Source organism: Aethalodelphis obliquidens, unplaced genomic scaffold (genome assembly GCF_003676395.1).
Source record: "Aethalodelphis obliquidens isolate GAN/ISIS:26980383/991018 unplaced genomic scaffold, ASM367639v1 scaffold90, whole genome shotgun sequence".
In the NCBI taxonomy this organism is placed as follows: Eukaryota; Metazoa; Chordata; class Mammalia; order Artiodactyla; family Delphinidae; genus Aethalodelphis; species Aethalodelphis obliquidens.
In genome coordinates, this window is record NW_020838034.1 from 5,267,900 (window position 1) to 5,290,110 (window position 22,211).

Below are 22,211 nucleotides of genomic sequence, written 5' to 3' on the forward strand. Positions count from 1 at the left end.
ATATATCTCAATAGACAGTGTTACAAGAAATGTTCATAGTAACAAAGATATACTATGAACAAAGATGTTCATAGTAACAAAGATATCACTAAAGATAAAGAAAAGTGGTTCAGGATACTGGGAGCCAAAAACCTGAAGTTCACAATGAGTACTCCCAAGTCAAATTATTTCTGTATCTGAAACCAGCATTCAAAATTTCTAGTACGTGTTAATTTACATATGAAAAATGGTGGAAAATATTTACTAAGAGAGCACTTGCTAGTAAACCTGGGTTTATGCCTAGCTGCTATGTGGAGAACTTGGTCAATTCATCAAACTTCTTTAGAACTTGATAGTATCTATAACATGTTAAGCCATCCCTCAGAGATTGCTACATTAGGGAACAGAATATGTCAGAGGAAGTTTAAACTCTTTGGAAGATGGCAAAAAATTAAAGATGGTGGTTAATGAACTCCTAGGCAATTCATAGCTTTCCAAAAGGTAGTAGTACACAAGCTGGTAGTACACAATACATCACAGTCTCAAACTCTCAAAGACACAAAAGAGCCACAGACTCACCTTACAAACTGGTCTCGTCCACCCACTGCAAACTGGTGGGTATTGGCAGGATTCACATAGATTGTATACAGCCCCACCTTCTTCTCCTTTTCTTTTGTCACCACCAGTTTCCTTCAAGAGTAGAAAAGTATAAAAGTTATATTCTCCAAAAGATCCAGATAGTCATGGCAAGTGAGAATAAAGACAGTAACGCACACACAGCTAATAAGAAACCAAACAGATTCTCACTTGGAAAGAAAGAAAGAAGTGGTTTTGTTTGTTCGTACATTGGAACAAGAAAAAAAAACAAAACCCACCACCATATATATTTACTAAATGCTACTTTGGAGATGGAAAAAACATGTAGTAATTTTCTGGTGTTCCTCAAGAAGTATAAATTAAAGGTGTATGTAAGTATTGCTCCTCATTAGCCTTAGCTTGAGTCTAATATGATGACAACCAATCATTAAAGAGACAATACTACCCACATCTTCCTATCCTTTACTTGTAAGTACATCTTCCCAATCATCTGGGAGCAGGGAGTGAGGGAAGGATGAATCACAGAAACAGTGGATAGAAAAGACCTTAAGGGGGACTTCCCTAGTAGTCCAGTGGGTAAGACTCTGTGCTCCCAATGCAGGGGACCTGGGTTCGATCCCTGGTCAGGGAACTAGATCCCGCAGGCATGCCACAACTAAGGAGTCAGCATGCCACAACTAAGGAGTCAGCATGCCACAACTAAAATGTCCAAACGCTGCAACAAAGATCCCACGTGCTGCAACTAAGACCCCACGCAGCCAAAATAAATAAAAATTAAACATTAAAAAAAAAAAAAGGAAAAGACCTTAAGGTCAGAATCTATCTCCCAGATTCCAGAGAAGTGTCATTTAAAACCCAGCTTTATAGGCAGAACACTCTATGACATAAATCACAGCAAGGTCCTTTTTGACCCACCTCCTAGAGAAATAGAAATAAAAACAAAAGTAAACAAATGGGACCTAATGAAACTTAAAAGCTTTTGCGCAGCAAAGGAAACCATAAAGAAGACCAAAAGACAACCCTCAGAATGGGAGAAAATATTTGCAAATGAAGCAACTGACAAAGGATTAATCTCCAAAATTTATAAGCAGCTCATGCAGCTTAATAACAAAAAAACAAACAACCCAATCCAAAAATGGGCAGAAGACCTAAATAGACATTTCTCCAAAGAAGATATACAGAGTGCCAACAAACACATGAAAGAATGCTCAACATCACTAATCATTAGAGAAATGCAAATCAAAACTACAATGAGATATCATCTCACACCAGTCAGAATGGCCATCATCAAAAAATCTAGAAACAATAAATGCTGGAGAGGGTGTGGAGAAAAGGGAACCCTCTTACACTGTTGGTGGGAATGTAAATTGATACAGCCACTGTGGAGAACAGTATGGAGGTTCCTTAAAAAGCTACAAATAGAACTACCATATGACCCAGCAATCCCACTACTGGGCATATACCCTGAGAAAACCATAATTCAAAAAGAGTCATGTACCAAAATGTTCATTGCAGCTCTATTTACAATAGCCCAGAGATGGAAACAACCTAAGTGTCCATCATCGGATGAATGGATAAAGAAGATGTGGCACATATATACAATGGAATATTACTCAGCCATAAAAAGAGACGAAATTGAGCTATTTGTAATGAGGTGGATAGACCTAGAGTCTGTCATACAGAGTGAAGTAAGTCAGAAAGAGAGAGACAAATACTGTATGCTAACACATATATATGGAATTTAGGAAAAAAAAAATGTCATGAAGAACCTGGGGGTGAAACAGGAATAAAGACACAGACTTACTAGAGAATGGACTTGAGGCTATGTCGGGAGGGGGAAGGGTAAACGGTGACAAAGCGATAAAGAGGCATGGACATATATACACTACCAAACGTAAGGTAGATAGCTAGTGGGAAGCAGCCACATAACACAGGGAGATCAGCTCGGTGCTTTGTGACCGCCTGGTGGGGTGGGATAGGGAGGGTGGGAGGGAGGGAGACGCAAGCGGGAAGAGATATGGGAATATATGTATATATATAACTGATTCATTTTGTTGTGAAGCTGAAACTAACATACCATTGTAAAGCAATTATACTCCAATAAAGATGTTAAAAAAAAATAAAATAAAAAAAAAATAAAACCCAGCTTTAATAATGCACGATGAAAAACAACAAGCAACGGTTAATACAAAGGAAAACAGTATTAGTCTTCCCTTATTTGAAGCATATTAGGAGCAGAGGTTCTTGTCAAGACAGCTGTTTTTAATGCTGAAAAATTATTTCTAAAGTATTCTTCTGGTTGTACCACAAAAAAGGGTGATTCTTAGGAGGGCATGGGACCCCGAGGAAACCTTTAAAATTTCAGAGTTTTAGCCAGAAGATTTTGGCCAAAGAGCCATAATTTTGTCCCACCTTAAGGGTGGCCCTATTAATACTCCTCCCAGATTGAAGCGTTCATCCTGTCAAATATGACATCATAAACATTAGTAAATTTATAGAAAAAGGAAGACAGGAAAGGAAGGGACTGGGCTTTAGCTTGCTTGCTTTTTTTTTTTTTTTTTTTTAACTGCTGAATAATATTCCATTATCTGGATATACCACAGTATATCCATTCACCTACTGAAGTACATCTTGGTTGCTTCCAAGTTTTGGCGATTATGAATAACAGCTTTCATTTTTAATTCTAAGCTTTTGCTCATTTCTGGTGCTTACAGAAAATGAAAAGAACTATAACTATGACAATAAGTTTCTTTGTAAATGATGTTAGCATCCTCTCTGAATGGTCAAAGTCACTCCATCCTAGACTGCTCTAGGCAAAGGAGAAATTTAATTTTAAAATCTCTGCAGCCTTCCGTTAAAAGAATAGTGTACAAAGGTCATTAAAAATAAATGTCATTAGGGAAAACACAAATACACACATACCCAAAACACAAGGCAGAAAACAAGTCAAAAAAAAGTTTCAGGAACAAAACTAGCAATGGAGAAGAGGCAGCTCTAATCTGGGCTTTAGATATAGAAGAGGAATAGGAGCAGCTGCTGCTCTTTTTCAGAGAAACATCTCATTTCCTCAGCAATTTGGATTTTTAGGAGAGGGTCAGACAAACATAACAGTTACCATGCAGAAGCAAAATGAAGAAAGTGAGGGGATAGATTATGAAGTACTGGCTCCACTGTCATCTAATCCTGACAAAGAACTCAATTTTCTATGCCTCCATTTATTCACCTAAAACAAACAATTCTCTCTCCTAATGCATAAATGCACAGAGCACCTTGAGCCCTATGGGGAAAATGCAGAGGTGCTATAAAAATGATTGATAGGGCTTCCCTGGTGGCACAGTGGTTGAGAGTCCGCCTGCTGATGCAGGGGACACGGGTTCGTGCCCCGGTCCAGGAAGATCCCACATGCCGCAGAGCGGCTGGGCCCGTGAGCCATGGCCGCTGAGCCTGTGCGTCCGGAACCTGTGCCCCGCAACGGGAGAGGCCACAACAGTGAGAGGCCTGCGTACCCCAAAAAAAAAAAAAAAAAAAAAGACTGATAATGGCAGCAGGAAAAAAAAAGTTTTGACACCAGAGCAAGGCAGCACACAAAGCCATATGAAACAAATTTACCAAATTCTGCCTTAAAATTTGCAGTCTTTAGCGGGCTGGTATGTTCCAGGAAAAAGGGAAAAACAATTACAGATCAAACCAACGGATTCCTCTGAAGAATATCTCAAACTAGCTTCCGCTGGCTAAATGAATATCCCACCCACAGCTCCAAATCCAACTCCTCCTATGATGTTAGCCAATATCACCAGATTCCAGAATCTCAGCTATTATGTACATACAAAAGAAAAATTCCCCTATGCCAACTTCACACAAAAAAGTGTCTCTGATATAAGCAGATGTTCAGGCACCAGCTTAACACATACGGATACACATTCTAGCCATGACCTTCACATTCAGTCCTCATTCTAGCCTTCCACTAATTCAACCCCTAAAGCAAAAACTTTCTTAAGGCCAGAATCTGGACCTCCTCCTACTCTAAGTTTCTCCTATGTTCCCCCTTTTAGTTTCTATCCCACCTATTACTGCTTGCACCTAGATCCACTGATCAACTCTCAGCCAGATTTTCTGCTTACACCTTTTCATTACACATTCAATAATCTGCCAGTCACGTACTCTGCCCATTACTTGAACCGGATTCCCAATTTCTTGTGGCCTAACAGTAGTTTTCCTCTGAACCTGATCCACAGGATCTCATTCAGCTTCACAACACTGTACCAGAGCAGACCAAACAAACTCATATCATTTTTTCCATCTTTGCCCTTCCACTCCCCTCTGGAAAACTTGCTGATGTTCCATTATCAGCACAGGATCATGGAACTTGAGAACTGAAAATAACAAACATCATTCAGTTTAAGAGATTAAATGATTTTCTCAAAGCTATATAACTGCAGGCTAGTACTAGAAGGCAGATCCCTTGTCACCCAGGCCTGTTCGCTTTCCAGGAGAAATCCATTCATTATCTCTCAATCTTCATCCTCTTAAGTTTTATATAAATAACCAGTATATCCTTTCCACAAGCCAAAAACATTTCCATCCTTTAACCACTATTTTAAATTCTTCACTTTCTAGACAACTTTTTGTATACTTATCTCTCTAAAAATAAAAGTCTAATAATAATCAGCCTTAAGATTATATTCCCTATATCAACTTATATTTTACTTGTATGCTATATAAATTAGGGACACCCCTTACTCAATATTGGTATTGACATGTAAGATTTAAGATAATTTTTAAGGGGGGAGAGTTCTGAAAAGTTGAAATCTTGAGTTCTTCCTCACTTTGTGATCCTAGAATAAACTTCCAGAATGGCATATTAAAAAAAAAAAAAAGATAGTTTTTAAGACTAACAATACAATAAATAATGTAGATAATCTATCAACTAGGCAGTCGTTAAACAAACTGTGGTACACCAATGCTATAACACAGATGTCATGGTTAAAATTGAGGTAGGCCATAGGGACTTCCCTGGCGGTCCATAGTTAATTAAGACTTTGCCTTCCAACGCAGGGGGCATGGGTTCAATCCCTGGTCAGGGAGCTAAGATCCCACATGCCTCTTGGCCAAAAAACCAAAACATAAAACAGAAGCAACACTGCAACAAATTCAATAAAGACTTTAAAAATGGTCCACATAAAAATAAATAAAATGTTTACAAAGAAAAAATTAGGTAGGCCTTTTTGGTCTGATGTAGAAAGCTCTCCAAAATACATCATAATGTGAAAAAAGTAAATTGCAGGAACATATGTGTATGTAAGTTTATATACACGTACAATTATCCCATGTTGGAGGGAAGAGTGTACATGTATATAGTAAGACACATAAATGTATACAAAAAGGATTGAAAAGGTATTCAAAATTTTTAACAATGGTTATCAATAGCTAGAAAAGTGGTGGGCAGGGGAGGTATACATGAGGGAGCATTTACATTTTGTCCATATACTTCATTATTTGAGTTTTTAAAACAAGATATATTTGTTTATTATAAGAGCAATAAAAATGAAAAAAGAAAACTGAAATAATTAGTAGCTACAATTCAATAAGTTCCAACCATGGTGCCAGACACTATGCTGAGGTATCAAACACATTTATCAATAATCCTCACAGAAACGAGAAAAAGAGAGAATAAGACTGACTGATTATACCCATAGTGAGGCTGAAGAAACTGAAGTTCAGAAAGGTTATATAGGTCATTACTAGTAGTGCCCAAGTTGAGATTTGATCTAGGTCTGCCTGGATCCAAATAAGATGCTATACTCTTTCTATGATATCACATAGCTAAAAGGGGATATAATTTACCTATGAATCTCTGATTCAAGTAAAAATGAGCTGTGATATGATAGAGTTCTACTACAATTACCAATATTTTTGTTCAAGAATTATCATTTAATTTTTACATTTCTACACAAAATTGAAGTGAAAACTACATAGGAGCATATCTCTAAGTTGCTAGGAACATGCTTCTTGTGGGGAAGCTGAGTGGCACCCAAGTGAATGGAGAGTGGAAGATCATCCAGTTATTAAAGCCCACATATAATAAGATAACTGAACCCTGCTTTAGAAATGAAGACAGGCGAATAGTATTTTACTGCTGAGAAAGAGACAACAACAAAGAAATAAGGAATTGCCCTAAACTCATCTGTTTCTTATCATAAATACAAAGGAACCATTCTGATGGACCAGAGAGTTGAGCATTACCTAGGACACATGCAATATTTTCAAAGCCAAGAAATCCAGTTCTGTAAAAATACTATTGCTATACTTACGAAGCTGGCCGGTCTTGTCTGAGGTCAATGGTGAAGACAACTGCATCTTCACCTGCAGATAGGAACGTACAGGGAGAGTCTGGTTCCAGGGCCAACTGAAGGAGAAAAAAGGGAAAGCATGAGGTTTCTAAAGATTAAAATTAGAGGTTGTCTAACTCATTCCTTTATCTTTACAAAGGGCTGCATTTAAAATGTCTCAGCAAGAGAAACGTCTGCCTTTTTTGTTGTAAAATCCCAGGAAAGAAGATAATTTAATAAGCCCATTCTCTCTTGCTCTGTGTGAATTATTCACAGCTTGTTTATTCTATACAAGTCAAAAGGACAGGTGATTTGCTATTTTAATTAAGTCTCCAAGGGATCTGAACAGTGATACCAAAGGAAAACACCGCCATTAGGGCTCATCCTCAAAATCAATTCCACACTCTCAGGTGGGAAGAGAAATGGCACCCAAGTTTCATTCCCTACAGCTTAGTTCTAAAAGTTAGTTATCTAGTGGGTTGGGGGTAGTCTTAAGAATCAAAGAAATAGTAATTTTCATATTTCTTGAGCCATGGGGGAGGAAAGCATACTCCAGGTCCACCTACATATTTGCTTAGGGTTTGTTAAAAAAAAAAAAAAAAAAAAAGAGGACCATCCTCCTTCCACGGCATGGAAGAAAACAGTGCCTACTCTGAGACTAGGCAGTTCTTGGCTCCTCACTGGCTGCCATCATGATTATTTGGCCTATATTCCCAGCTCTAAATAGGGCTTCCAGAAATAGTACTGTTTATGCACTGAGAGTTGTGAGCAGAAAAGCTGGAGCTCTCACATATGAGAAGCCAACAGCTAGCACCTTAGAGCTGTTAAAATGTTCTAAATACAATAGGAGTAAATTTTAAAGGTTTGGAAGGCACAGGAGACCTCAAGGATCTCCAAACCAACCATGGCTCAGCTTAGGAGTTAAGTATTATCAGGTGAATGTTGCATGTGCAAGATCTAGAGATCTCTCAAATACTTGCCTTCTGAGAAGTTTAGTGTGGCTGCTTTTTCTCCCATCTTACCTACAAATCCTAGGACTGAAAGAAGTGATGGAGGTGACCACAACAAAGGGGACACAATGGACAGAGATACTGGAGGGCTTTGGCTGAGATCCACAGAGGAGCTGAACTGCACAACCTTTGGGGCAAGGGCTTACTTACCTTGTGGGATGCTCCCTTGTGCTGGGCCACACGCTTTGTATTCTTGCAGCACTGTGTAGCAGACAACTCTGCTACCCGAACCTGCCCATCACGGGCACACATGGCCAGGGTGGAATCACCACTGTTAGGAAGGAACTTGGCCTGGGATGTTAAGAATAAAAAAAAGGGACAAGAGAAATTGAAGAGGTGAATTTGAGAGGGAAAAACATGATGACAACCCCAAATCATCCACTTTTGCTACACAACAGCTGGAAACTGAGACCTCCTGCTCTTATACAGTTGGCTCAAGTCCAATTTCTTCCAAGGGTTAAAGGAGAGGAAAAGAAAAAATTTCTGATATGAGAGGATTTCTGTTGCTTCTAGAAGGCTGAACTGGTATGAGTGCTCAGGTGAACTAGGACTATACCCAGTAAGAAAGAAAGGTAAGGGAAAAAGGAGAAAATCTTCCTTGACTCAGGAAGTAAACATAAACTTGCTACAAAGAAAAAGGAAACTAGAGGGGATATTGGGGAAGGAAAGAGAACATGCTTAGGGATAAATGGCTAGTACCATATGATGGATGGGGCTGGTAAGTAAAACTTCCAGAGAATAACAATATTAACAATATTTATCAAACGTTTATTAAGTACCAGGCACGGTTCTAACTGCTTAGCTTCTACTGTTATTTAATCCTCATAATCCTGTATGTTATTAGCCCTATACTATAGGTAAATAAACTGAAGACAGAGGTTAAATAAACTTGCCCAAGATCACATAGCTAGTTAAGGGGTTGGACCAAGATTTAAACTCAACTAGATTGGTTCAAGAGCCTCTGCTCTTGTATTATAACGCCTCCTAGCACGGCACTTAGTGCCTTCCTGATGATTTCCAAGCACCCTTTCTATTATAATGAGGCTTCTAACAGTCTCTGTGCTCAAGGAAACAACAGGGTGCCATGAGTCTTTCAGTGTATTTAACTCCTCTAAGTCATTATGGGAGCCAAGGAAGGACCGAGTCCTGATACCTAAATCCTACCACAACTCACTATCACTCCTACTCCAGGCAGCAGCTCAGGTTTGTCTAACTCGTGCCTGATTTTCTCAGTTGCCAATCTGCTCCCTCGCCTCACCTGGAAGACATTGCTTTTGTGGCCGCTCTCAAAGTCCAATACTGGCTGTCGCCGTACCCAGTCCCAAACCACCACCTTCAGGTCATCGCTGCCACTGGCCAGCCAGGTGCCGCGCTGGTTAAAGTGCAGGGTATTAACACAACCAGTATGGCCCTCAAGCCCGTGCTGCAGGCGGAAACGCTGCACAAAGACTCTCGCCCCACAAGCCTCATACACAAAGCGGGCACTTGAACCCAGCTCCCGCTCCCGAAGGGCAGGAAGGGCTTGCCAGCGAGGTCGGGGCAGGACTGAGGTCTCCGAGGACACCCAGTCCTCCAGGGCCCGCTCATCATCTGATGAGTCCTGGTCACGGTTTGCCCGCTTGCGCTGTACACGACGACGAGGATGCTCTTCTTCCTCCTCTTCTTCATCCTCTTCTTCCTCTGAGCGGTCATGGACTTGGTTTTCATCATTGATGGAGTAATGGCCAGTGTCCTCCATGCTGTCAGAGTCCTTGTCTTCACCTGAGCTCTCTGTATCTGTGCCTCGACTTTCTGTGCTGGTGCGGTTGGGGCCACCATCATCCCCGGTCAAGCTCAAGCTCAGGTCTGAGGCCTCCACTTCAATGCCTGAGGATGTCTCCCTCCCCTCCTCAGCACCAGACATCTCCTCTGGACTGCTAGACAGGCTTCCTGCATGTTAGTGAGGAATGGGTAGGTGAGGGGGAAAAATAAGGAAATAAGATAGTGACCAGAAGGATTCCCACTCCTTAGTCTAAAAAATCATCACACCAAAAGACCCAGAAACCAACTTTGGTCAAAATGTTTTCATTACATATGCTTATAAACAGTACCTTCTGAGAGGGAATCTTGAAAAGATTAAAACCAAAGTCACACACAAATAAAGAACTGCAGGACAACCAAAGATTATAATAAATTCTCAAGAAGCAAAGCACTGGCAGATTTTATAAAAGTATGCCTGATACAACTACCTTAGGCTCTATTTTGCTAGATGGGCATCCATTAGTTATAGCACATAATTAAGCTGAACATAAGAAAAAAGAACAGCCATCCCTGAGCTTCCCTGATGGCACAGTGGTTAAGAATCCGCTTGCGAATGCAGGGGACACGGGTTCAAGCCCTGGACCAGGAAGATCCCACATGCCGCGTAGCAACTAAGCCCTTGTGCCGCAACTACTGAGCCTGCGCTCCAGAGCCCGCAAGCCACAACTACCAAGCCCGCACACCGCAACTACTGAAGCCCGTGCGCCTAGAGCCCATGCTCTGCAACAAGAGAAGCCACCCAATGAGAAGCCCGTGTGCCGCAACGAACAGCAGCCCCTGCTCGCCACACCTGGAGAAAAGCCCGCACGCGGCAACAAATACCCAACGCAGCCATAAATAAAAATAAATAAATTAAAAAAGAACAGCCATCCCCAGCAAAAGTTGGACTATTTACCACTTCGAGAAAGCACCACTACCTCCCACCTCTTAAACCCTACAGTTTCTTCCCCCAAGGATCCAGAAGGAAGTGCAAGGGACAAGTGGAAATTGTGACCATTTGAGTGGCTTCTTGCTCTCTTTTTTGCTGATAAATGTATTCTGCCTTACTTCCATTAATTTAATAATCGTATTACTAGTTTTAGATATAGGAATTCTAGTGAGACAAAGTTTTATCAGGAAGCATAAATAAAATTGATAAAAAGCAGGGCTACTACAGCAGGACCTGAAAAGAAAAGTTCATATTCTAGGTCTGCCATATTGGTAGTTATAAAATAACTGGGTCACTTTGAGCAATATAATCCCCAAAATTAGATACCGAATTCTCCTATCTAACAGCCAAATCATATTCTAGTGAGCACTTTGGCAATTATCTAGGGCCAAAAGGACCACAACTTCCAAACTAAGGTCAAGATGTAAAGAAAGGAAGGGGGTGAATGAGGATTTTAAACCTGCTCATGGCCTCCTTTCCTCAGATGACAATAAATTTTATCTTGCCAGAAGTAAAGGCTATTAGGTAGGAAAGGCTGACCAGCTATGTGTGACTGGTATAAGCTATTCAACTCCAATACCACATTGATGTTTAAGGATTCAAAATGGGAATATCTTCTTGCTTAGTCATCTGGATTAGAGCAATAATTTCTGAAGATCTTTGAAGCAATGGAACCTCTTTTCAATGAACTCTTAGGCAAAGCCCAATAAAGAAAACAGATAAACAATACACACACTTTTTGGTTCAAGTAGTGACAGAAGGTTGGGAGACACACACAAACAGCTCTTTTCAAATAGCACCTCAACTAAGAGCACAGTGTCAAAACGACTAGGAACTGGAAGAAAAAGGGGAAAAGTGCAGCAATTTGCTCCCAGGAACTACATTTGCTGAGGCTGCTGTATATGCTGAGAAAGATTAATAATTGTGGTTTTTGAAATGAAATTGAGTTTGAGATTGGGAGTGGTGAGAAGGGATAAAATATCACACCCATCACTTCTGTGAAGAAGAAAAAAAAATGAAACATCAAAACTCCTAGCATTTATTGTTAAAATTAAGATGACTTTGGGGGCCCTACCACATTAAGATAAGGGCCAGAGCATATCGCAAGCTCAGCAAGAGGACACTAACAGTCAATGACCAAGATAATAGCTAGGGGTTGGCAAATTTTTTCTGTAAAGGGCCAGATAATAAAAAGTTTAGGCTTCTAAACTTTGGACCGTATGGATGTATGGCACAACTACTCAACTCCACTGCTGCAGCACAAAAGTAACCATAAATACTAGGTAAATAAATGCAGCATGACTGAGTTCCAGTAAACTACAAAAACAGCAGCCTGCAGGCCTGTGGATTTAGCCTGCAGGCCATAATTTGCCAATCCCTGATCTAGCTAATGGCCAAACTCCAAATCAATTGTATACCTCCAACCCCTCTAGAATCCTGTGCCTTTCAACTAAGCCTAGTGAAAAATCTGAATCACTCTCCTTTAGAGAAGATAAATGAACACCAGTGGTAAGAAAAGAACAAAGGGGCAGTAAAACATCATGCTGAAAATCTCCCTTTCCCTTACTCACTACATTGCTCTACCAAACACGTCAACTAGAATTTAGACGATAATCTTAAAACTACAAGGTGCTGAGGAATGCTGAACACTATACTGCCCAACTATATCCATTTGAAGGACCTTCTCTAGTTTGGAAGTTGGCTCAGAGTGGATGCACTGGTCAAACAACCCAGGTAGTAGCTATACTCTACCAGAATCATGATATTCTGCCTTCAAATCTGCAGTAGACCCAGTGATTTAATACTTGGTAGCACTGGTGGAAGGAAGGAAAGGAAGCAGGGAGGGAGGGAGGGAAGGAGGAAGGGAGGGAAGGAGGGAGGGAAAGAAAGAAAGGAAGGAAGGAAAGGAAAAAAAGGAAGAAAGAGAAGAAAAGAAAAAGAAAGAAAAAAGCCCCAACTGCAGCTATTTATAACTTCATCTCTTATCTAATTATCTCTACTGAACTATGATCTACTGTGAAAAGAGACCTCTCCTTATAACTGGGGAGCCTTGCCTTCCCAACAACTCCCTTGGTTCCACCACCAATTGGATCTTCTTTTTCTCCTTTATTAACAGCATCTCCTAGGTTTTGTCCACCCTTACAAAATTCCAAACCACTTGACCTCTTAGAGGGACAACTCTATTATTGATCTTCTGAAAACAATCAGATAAAAGCTGAAGGAGCAAAAGTACCAGGTAGTCCAAGGTGTTTCCTACACTCAAAACAACACAGGAAGAGTTCATTCTTTTTTTTTTTTTTTTTAACATCTTTATTGGAGTATAATTGCTTTACAATGGTGTGTTAGTTTCTGCTTTATAACAAAGTGAATCAGTTATACATATACATATGTTCCCGTATCTCTTCCCTCTTGCGTCTACCTCCAAGAGTTCATTCTTAGGAAAGATTTCCTTCCCTCCGCTAAAATCCAAGTCTCCACTCTCTTTGCGGGAGGAGGAGAACCTCAGTCGATAGCAAAAATAGCTTCACCTTCATTATGGCCCCTTACCATTAGCTAAGTCTGTTTTGCCATCTGTGCTGCTCCCTTTGCTGGACATCTTGAATGATGTTTACTGCAGCCAGCCTGGATCGAGAAGAGTAAGAAAATGAAACAATTAGGAAACAATCTGGGAAAGATGATAAAAGGCACCAGGAGATTTAACAATGTACAGCCTTTGTCATTTTTACAAAATTGATTTTTTTGTGTGTTCTCAGCAGGGCTTCTCAGCTGCTGAAAATTATGCCAGATATTATCCCCCCATGTCTAAATTCCATAAAGAGACATATCTTTGGGAGGCTAACTGCCATTTCTTCTCACTGAGTAACTGGCAGTGATTTTTCAGATGGGAAAGAAGGAACTGAAATAAATCCTGGAACAGCAGGTCTATATCAAGTGACATGTATTGCAAGCAAGCAGAGTCTTAATTCAAAAAGCTAGCTTCAGCACTACCCTCTAAGGCAAAAACTTTCTGTTGTAAATAATCATCGTATGTATCCACAAACTCTATGAAACACTTGCCTTCACAACATGAAGAGGAAGGTCAGACTCTGAATATCATTTCACACACAGAACAGCAGAGATAAAAGAAATTGAGCTCTTGGGATAACAGCCTGAGCTTTATGGTCATTCAGATGCCCAGCTTCAAACATACAGGCACAGATATTAACTAAGGATTATAAGAAGCAGAGTCAAATTAGAACTCAGGAGTATCCTACCCCTAAAAAAGAACCTAAAAGGTTTTTTCTTCCCTTTTATGACTAGTAAGTCAGTCACCAAGTGCAAAGCTGGAAAAGAAAGTGCAACATTTCCATTAAAACCATCTCAGTCCATTTCATAAAATGGCAAGCACTATTTCACCTAGTTCCACCAACTTTCACCAGGTTTGTCTGTTTAGCAAAGCCCTAACTAGGAGTCGGGGTACCTAGCTTTATTCCTTTTATACCACTATAATACAGTCATTATTTTTTCAGGGCCTCACTCCCACCTCAAGCAAAGTCCAAAGAGCAAAGAATAATATTATTCAGACCAGAATTTTGTTAAGCCCTTTCAGTGCCTTGGACAAAAGGCACTGAAAAGACAAAGTATGATTATGACTCCAGTCCTTGTACCCAGGCACACTGGCCTCTAATCTTTCAACAGTCCTTTCATTCCCATAACAATTATCCCAGAAGCAGCCCCATCCTTATCTTTACCCGCTTCTCTCCTCTACAAAAATCCAAGTTGCTTCAAAAAATTTTTTTAAAGTGCCCTCTGCCAAGAGACAGCTGCCCAAAGCTTGCTCACGTTAGGCCAGGGTGGGTGAGTAGAAATAATGCAAGAGCAGGACTGAGGCTGAATTTGAGGGAGGGACACCTGGAAGGGTGATGATGAAAGACAATGCCAACAAAAAACAGATTTGTGAAGCCACATAAAGAAAAACAGTGAAGAGCTGTTTGCAGAGCAGGCTGTTTTCATCCTCCTACTTCAATGATGTATTTTTGTACAGCACTGCTCACACAACACTTGTTTTTTTCCTCTCAGTAGTCCCTGTTTATATTCTTCAGTAGCTCAGCAATATCTTCCTCTTCACCTAGGGTTTAAATTAATTACATTAATTGCAAAAGTTCTATGAAGCAGGGAAAACAACTTTAAGATTTAAAACTAAGGTCATAAGCATACCTTATGGTCAACTGAGAAGAGAACTGATGCCTTCTCACCTCCAGAATCAAGACTGTCAACCACACCATACTTCCCATCTCACTGTTATCCACTCCTAGAGAAGAAGTATTGAGCAGCTCCAGAGACCCTTTCTCAAAACTGAATCTCATCAACTTCTACAGAAGCCCAGACTGCCTGAACTTTAGACTCATAGTGGCTCTAGAAAACACATTTGCTAGGCAGGAGGTGCCAAATGCCTAATGCTTACCTAGCTCTGAGAACCACTTCTCAGAAAAGGAGAGCCATGAGGTTGAACCTATACCCAGAGGTTGTAAAGCTCATCTTCTGGGACACTGGTTTAAGGTTCTTGCAAGAAGCGATCTTTTCTTTGAGGAAAAAAGTTCACAGAATTTATTCCTAAATTCAGAAACAGAACAAAACCTATGAATGCTTATGTCAACTCTGTTTAATCACCAAGCTGATAGGCAGAGAGCTTCTAAAAGTCACATTTTAGGGGCCACAGAGTTTAGTATAAGTAGTCCTAGGCTGAAAATTGGAAGTCCAGGGTTCTAGTACTAGCTAAGTTATTAACAAACTTTGTGATGTGACCTTGGATGTGCTGCTTAATCTTCTCTGGGCTTCATTTTCTTCTTTTGTAAAACAGTATTAGTAATTCCAGAGATGGTACAGTTAAACAAAATTATATGTTAAAACTTCTGCAGAAGGACACTCTTAGAGCAGTGATCTCAAAACTGATTATGAACTTCTATCAGTGAAAACTCTGAGCATGAACCCACATTTAATCAATTCACATTAAACATTAAGCTTGATTTTTCTAGAAAAAACTTAAAATTTCAACATTCCCTCCCTATACACCACTGGATCATCTTCCATATCCCTTGGAGTACATACATTCCCATTTTCGGGGATCACGTCTCTAAAAAGCCAAGAAACTTCGATGACACTGATAAAATACAATTACTTTGGGGATGAGTTGTTATCATATAAATGTCTGTCAAAATGAAGAAACTTAAAACCATCTCAATTCTGGGGTAGAAATTAGAGTAAGTGCCCAAATTAAAGCAGGCTAAGGTGCTATGACTGTGCCCTAGGTCTTAAGTACAGGAGTCACTCTAGAATTTCTTCCATCACCAAAGAATACAACCTTATAAATCTGAGGTAGGGACCATATCTGATCCCAAACTTAAATTACCTTCTTCACTCTTTAATGCACTCCATTCCCAACAAATCCACTGTTTTTACCTTGATCAATTTCCATGTAAAATCCAGTCCAGAGCAAACCAATCTGAGCTTGGAAGAGCTGATGAGCTCACTGCCCCAGGTAGCTGGGGGAGTTTAATTAGATTAGCTCTACTGCCTGTACTCTAAAAATAACCATAACCCCTGCCAAAGTGAAGGTTAAAGAGTAAACTATTGGAGGATGGGGAAAAAAGACCCAGGTGTCATTTTAATTTCTACCTAAGAAATTCCAGTGACCTAGATTCCTCCTGTCTTAATAAGAAAAAGGCCTTAAATTTTAAACCAAATACATGACAAAATATTAACTAAAAATCAAGCAGAGGGGGAGTTAAAACAGGATGTAAGAGTACTTTGTGGAAGAGGCACCAAACATCTCTTGTTTAAAACCAATGGGGCTGCTTTCTTATCCTAATATTGATGAAAGATTTATACAAGAAACCGGGTATACTAGAACAACAGGACATCCAAATTTAAAAAAAAGAAACTCGACTTGGACATTGTACAATATACAAAAAGTAACTAACTCAAAATGGATCATAGACCTAAATGTAAAAGCTAAAATAATACAACTTCCAGAAGAAAAACAAAATAGATAATCTTTGTGACATCAGGTTAGGCAAATATTTCTTTTTTTTTGGCCACACCGTGAGGAATGTGGGAGCTTAAGTCTCCTGACCAGGAAACGAACACGCGCCCCCTGCATTGGAAGTACAGAGTCTTAACCACTGGATCGCCAGGGAAGTCCCCTAGGAAAATATTTCTTAAGATAGAATGCAAAAAAGCACAAACCATGAAAGAAACAATTAATTAACTGGACATATCAAAATTAAAAATCTAGTCTTCAAGAGACACATAAAAAAACGAAAAGACAAGCAATGAACTAGAGGAAAATATCTGCAAAAGACATATTTGAGGGCTTCCCTGGTGGCGCAGTGGTTGAAGAGTCCGCCTGCCGATGCAGGGAACACGGGTTCATGCCCTGGTCCGGGAAGATCCCACATGCCGCGGAGCGGCTGGGCCCGTGAGCCATGGCCGCTGAGCCTGCGCGTCCGGAGCCTGTGCTCCGCAACGGGAGAGGCCACAACAGTGAGAGGCCCGCGTACCGCAAAAAAAAAAAGACATATTTGACAGCAATCGGAATATATTTAATTTCTCTCACAACTAAATAACAATCACTTGAAAAAGATGATCAACATTATTAGTCATTAGGAAAATACAAATTAAAACCACAATGAGAATCCTCTACACACCTATTAGAAGTTAAAAATTCTTAAATAATAATAATGAAAGTTTACTTTATCAAGTGCTTACAAGGAGTAGAGCAACTAATGTCTCACACACTGCTCAGAGAAAGGTAAAATGGTAGGTAGTCACTTTAGAAAACCATTCGGCAGTTTTTTTTTAATAAAGTTAAACATACACTTACCATACAACCCAGGAATCCTACCCAGGTATGTACTCAAGAAAAATGAAACTACATATCCACCTAAAAATCTAAATGTAAGTGTTTTAGTGGCTTTACTTAGATGTATCAAAAACTAAAAGCAAGTGGTTTTCAGCCAGGTCATGGATAAAAATTGTGGTCCATCACACAATGAACTGACATATACAGCAACATGAATGGATCTCAAATGTGTTATGCTAAGTGAAAGAAGCAAGACTCTAACAGCTACATAACATGACTCCATTTGTAGAACGTTCCAGAAAAGATAAACTATAGGGACAGAGAGCAAACCAGTCATTTCTGGGATTTGGGGGAAAGGAACTAACTACAAACAGTCATGAGAAAACCTGCTGGAATGATTAAAATGTTCTATGCCTCCATCATGGTGGTGTTACATGACTATGCATTTGTTAGAATCCAAAGAATGGGTCAGTGAAACAAAAGGTAAATTTTACTGTATGTAAATTATCAATCAATCAATCAATCTGGCCAGAAAAGAGAATGAGAGAGTGGGGGGAGGGGGGGAAAGAATCATGCAAAGTGTTAAATGACAGATACAACCCAACAATTAAAAATACTAGATTCTCAAGCCTGTGACTATTAATAGAAGTTAGCTAACACTGGTCAATAGGCCACAATAAAAGAGAGCAAAATGTCTGGTCTTCTTGCTTGAAAATTAAAATGTGGAAGAATTTTTGCTGCAAACAAAGCTGCCTTATCAGAACCACATTAAAGGCAAGATGAATCCTGAACTCATAAAAAGTCTTCAACCCTACTGTCTAGGTGACAACTAAGAATATCAGAAGCTTAAAGTAGTCCAAAGTAGTTCTAACGGTTGTACTATTAATTTGTATACATATGCTTTTTATTTTTATTTTTTAAATTTCTCTCAAGTTCACTTTAACTCCTTTGGACTCTAGGGTCTATGGAAACTGGTCTGATAACTCTACCTTACCTCAGGTTCAATGGAAACATCAACTTGTAAATAATATTTCTGTCCTTGATCCCTTTACTAAGACCTGAACTCATGCTCAGTGAGTTCCCTTGAGTTACATAATCTCAGCATTCTCTTGGGTCAGTCCAGCTGGGTCAGTCCAGCTGCCTCGTTTGGCATGTCTCATTCTGCAACTGAAGTGCCCAACTCTCTTACACAGACACCCATGTTTAAATGAGACAAGGTTTCAGAATTTCCTCTTAAAGTGAAAGGTGATGGTAGAAACTACTTCAATTATTAGTAAGACATATCTGAGAGCCACACAATCCCTGGTTCCTCTTGGGAGGACAGATGTCCCACACCACTCATGACTGAACAGCTGTTCAGGGTTGATCTCCATCCAAAGTACAAATTTGCTTTTCAGTCTTAGGTCCCACAGTCCATCTGGAATCAACCAGTCCTATTTTCTCCATCCCCAGTTTTTGCTTTTAAGCTGAAATGGCTCAATTTAAATTCATTCTCCTTACCTTACTGTTTTTCTACTTCACAATAAACACTTCTCCAAGCCAACTTTCCCAACTCCTGCTGCCAGCCCCACTCTAATAGTACAGTGTTTATTAATCAGAGAACTTCAGACACTGAATTCAAAGGATGACCCCAAGGAAGTTGAAACTCATACCGTATAAACATGTTTACAGGGGGGCAGGCCTTTAGTTCTGGGCTACTCTCTATTAAAGTACTCGGAGGAGTTAAATATACTACACTGTCTCCTCTGGTAAACGGGACAGAGGAGCAGAAACTACAAACGTTTCTGGATCAGGGAAATTAATCTCTATTCCTATCTTGCAGAAGATGTAACAGCACTGGGTAGCCCAACTGTATAGCAGCTCCAGCCTCCCTTTTTTCTCTAAATTATAGGCCTCTGGCACCACCCAGTGGCCCATTTGTACAGAGACATGCTAGTAATGCAACAATGTACAAGGCAATACAGGATCTACAAATATAAATAAGGCAGTCATAATACCTTTTGTAGCCAATAAGCAATTAGGAAAACAGGTATACAACTATGAGACAAGAGACACAAGTGTCAGTACCATCTTAAAAAAAAAAAGGAATCTCCTAGCAGTCCAGTGGTTAGGACTCAGCTTTTTCACTCCCATGGCCCGGGTTCAATCCCTAGTCAGGGAGCTAAGATACTGCAAGCCGAGTGGCATAGCCAAAAAAGGAAAAAAAAAAAAAGAAAATATAAACAGAATGTTGTTGTAGTTCAACAGAGTAAAGGATTATGTTTAGTCAGGGAGAAAGGAAAAGCTTCTATGGAGAAATTAGCTTTTAAACTGGACTTTGAAGGAAGGAGAGGATTTCAATGGGTAGAACTGAGAAAGCTATCGCATCAGGACCACCATGAGAAAAGACATGGAAGATGAAAAACCTGATTATGTTCAACAAAATACATGGGTAGTCTGGCTTGGCTAGATGCTGGGGTACAGTTCATTAGTTAAGAAGTACAGTAGAAGGGGTGTGTGTGTGTGTGAAGTATAGTAGAAGGGGTGTGTGTGTGTGTGTGTGTGTGTGTGCAGGAAGATTTTGTTAAGGATAATAAGATGGACTGAAATGTACAGTTGCCAAAGTTAAGAAGCAATGAGATCCTGTCTTAGGCTGATGGCAGAGGAAATTAAAAGAATGGGGTCAACGTGTGAAACACTGTAGAGGCAGAATTGACAGAATTTGGCTCAATAAGCAGTAACAAAGCTCAAAAAATAAAAAAGACAAGTTTGAGTCTGGGTGCACAGAGGAAATCTAGTGCCATAAACGAGAGACTGGCATGTGGGGGAAGAGAGGAATTTGATTTTGATTACGTTTAAAATCCAAGTTGACGTCAGTAAAGTAAGTGGAAAATCAATGTATGTCTGAAATCTGAGAAATAAATTAGGGCCAGAGATACAGGCTTGAGAATTATTTGTACAGATAAGCTTCAAAATCAAATCCCTTGTAAATTATACCTCACTAAAAAGCAAAAATAAATTAAGGACTCAAGAAAGGAAAAAAATCTTGGGGAATACCTATCCTTCAAAAAAAGAAAGAGGGAGAGAAATGCTCAGGGAAGTTGAAAGAGTAACAGTTTTAAATGACTTGGAAGTCAAGAGAGGAAAAGGTTTCAAGAAAGTGGGGATGGTTCTTGTTTCAAATGCTACAGAGTACAGAAAGGTGCAAACTGAGAAAAGGCTGTAAGACTCAGAACTGCTTTTCCATGGAATTACCTCAGGAATGGATGCTGGTTTTCTCCCTATTCAAGTATCATAAAATAAAAGGATTCAGCTATCTCTTCAGTTAAGTCCATTAAAATTATTTCCATAAAAAACTTATTAGGCTACCAATTAATCATAACCTGAGACCCATGTTTAAACAATTCAAAAATGTGTTCATTCATATTGTCATTTGGACAGACCTTTTATACTTTAAATACACTTTTATAAGAAGTACTGATGGACTTCCCTGGTGGCACAGTGGTTAAGAATCCGCCTGCCAATGCAGGGAACACGGGTTTGAGCTCCGGTCCGGGAAGATCCCACATGCCGCAACTAAGCCCGTGCGCCACAACTACTGAGCCCGTATGCCACAACTACTGAAGCCTGCGTGCCTAAAGCCCAAGCTCTGCAACAAGAGAAGCCACTGCAATGAGAAGCCTGTGCACCGCAACGAAGAGTAGCCCCCGCTCGCCGCAACTAGAGAAAGCCCATGCGCAGCAACGAACACCCAACACAGCCAAAAATAAACAATAAATTAATTAAAATAAAAGTACTGATCTACCTTTCAGCTCAATTTGCTTCATCACTTGGCACTGAAGAGCCCTGGTTTTTTTTTTTTTTTTTTGGCGGTACGCGATCCTCTCACTGTTGTGGCCTCTCCCGTTGCGGAGCACAGGCTCTGGACACGCAGGCTCAGCGGCCATGGCTCATGGGCCCAGCCGCTCCGCGGCATGTGGGATCCTCCCAGACCGGGGCACGAACCCGTGTCCCCTGCATCGGCAGGCGGACTCTCAACCACTGCGCCACCAGGGAAGCCCTAGCCCTGGTTTTTAAAGACAGCATATGGTATAAGGGAAAGAAAAGAGGTTTGGTGTCCGTCAGACCTCAGTTTGAATTCTACTTCAACCATCTACCCTTGAGTTTGTTTCTTCTTTTGTAAAATGGGACAATATCATTACCCTGAAGGAGCTGGTTTAGAGGATTAAACACAACATTTGCAACTGGCTGTCTGTACCTGGTAGGCATCTATATTATTTTTCTAGCTTCTCATCTCTGATTTCAGACTGCATTTCCTAGAGAAGCCTGGGCTTCTTCACCACTCAACAATGATCCTCCAAACGTTGTACACAAATCAACACACAGCTCCAAGTCTATAAAATCTGCTTACCTACTCTCACTGGCCTTTTAAAGAATTCAGAGAACTCCGTTAATACCTTCTTTTGAGCACATTCATGTTCTATGAACTGGGGTAAAGCAATATACACAGGAGCCCACAGCATAAGTCTCTTTAAGTCTTCTCCCTTTCTAAGGTTCAGAAGATAGCCAAGATGAGAACTTCAAAGCAATCATCACAAATGATGATGAGGAAGGTAAGAATTTCTACATCAACTATACTACAAACAAGGAGCTCTGTTCCTCCATTGGATGAATGCCTTCTCTCCCTGTCGGTAACACCAAATGCCCTGTGTTTATAGTTTATTGGCTTTAATTCTACTAACAGTATT

At 40.1% G+C, this 22,211-nt stretch overlaps 1 protein-coding gene across 10 annotated transcripts in view; it reads right to left on the reverse strand.

Moving 5' to 3' along the window:
• Positions 1 to 22,211, reverse strand: part of DCAF8 (DDB1 and CUL4 associated factor 8) — a 45,588-nt gene that overhangs the window by 17,758 nt on the left and 5,619 nt on the right. For 9 of the 10 annotated variants that reach the window (XM_027095125.1, XM_027095117.1, XM_027095124.1 and 6 more), the window contains 5 exons: positions 13,191 to 13,265; positions 9,174 to 9,844; positions 8,066 to 8,206; positions 6,888 to 6,982; positions 559 to 669 (listed from right to left, as the gene is read on the reverse strand). In XM_027095125.1, coding sequence (XP_026950926.1) covers positions 559 to 669; positions 6,888 to 6,982; positions 8,066 to 8,206; positions 9,174 to 9,844; positions 13,191 to 13,239 — 1,067 coding nt within the window. In that variant the 5' untranslated portion in view covers positions 13,240 to 13,265. Of the gene's footprint in view, positions 1 to 558; positions 670 to 6,887; positions 6,983 to 8,065; positions 8,207 to 9,173; positions 9,845 to 13,190; positions 13,266 to 15,087; positions 15,187 to 22,211 lie in introns of those variants that run through there. The other variant, XM_027095120.1, reaches the window with a different exon arrangement.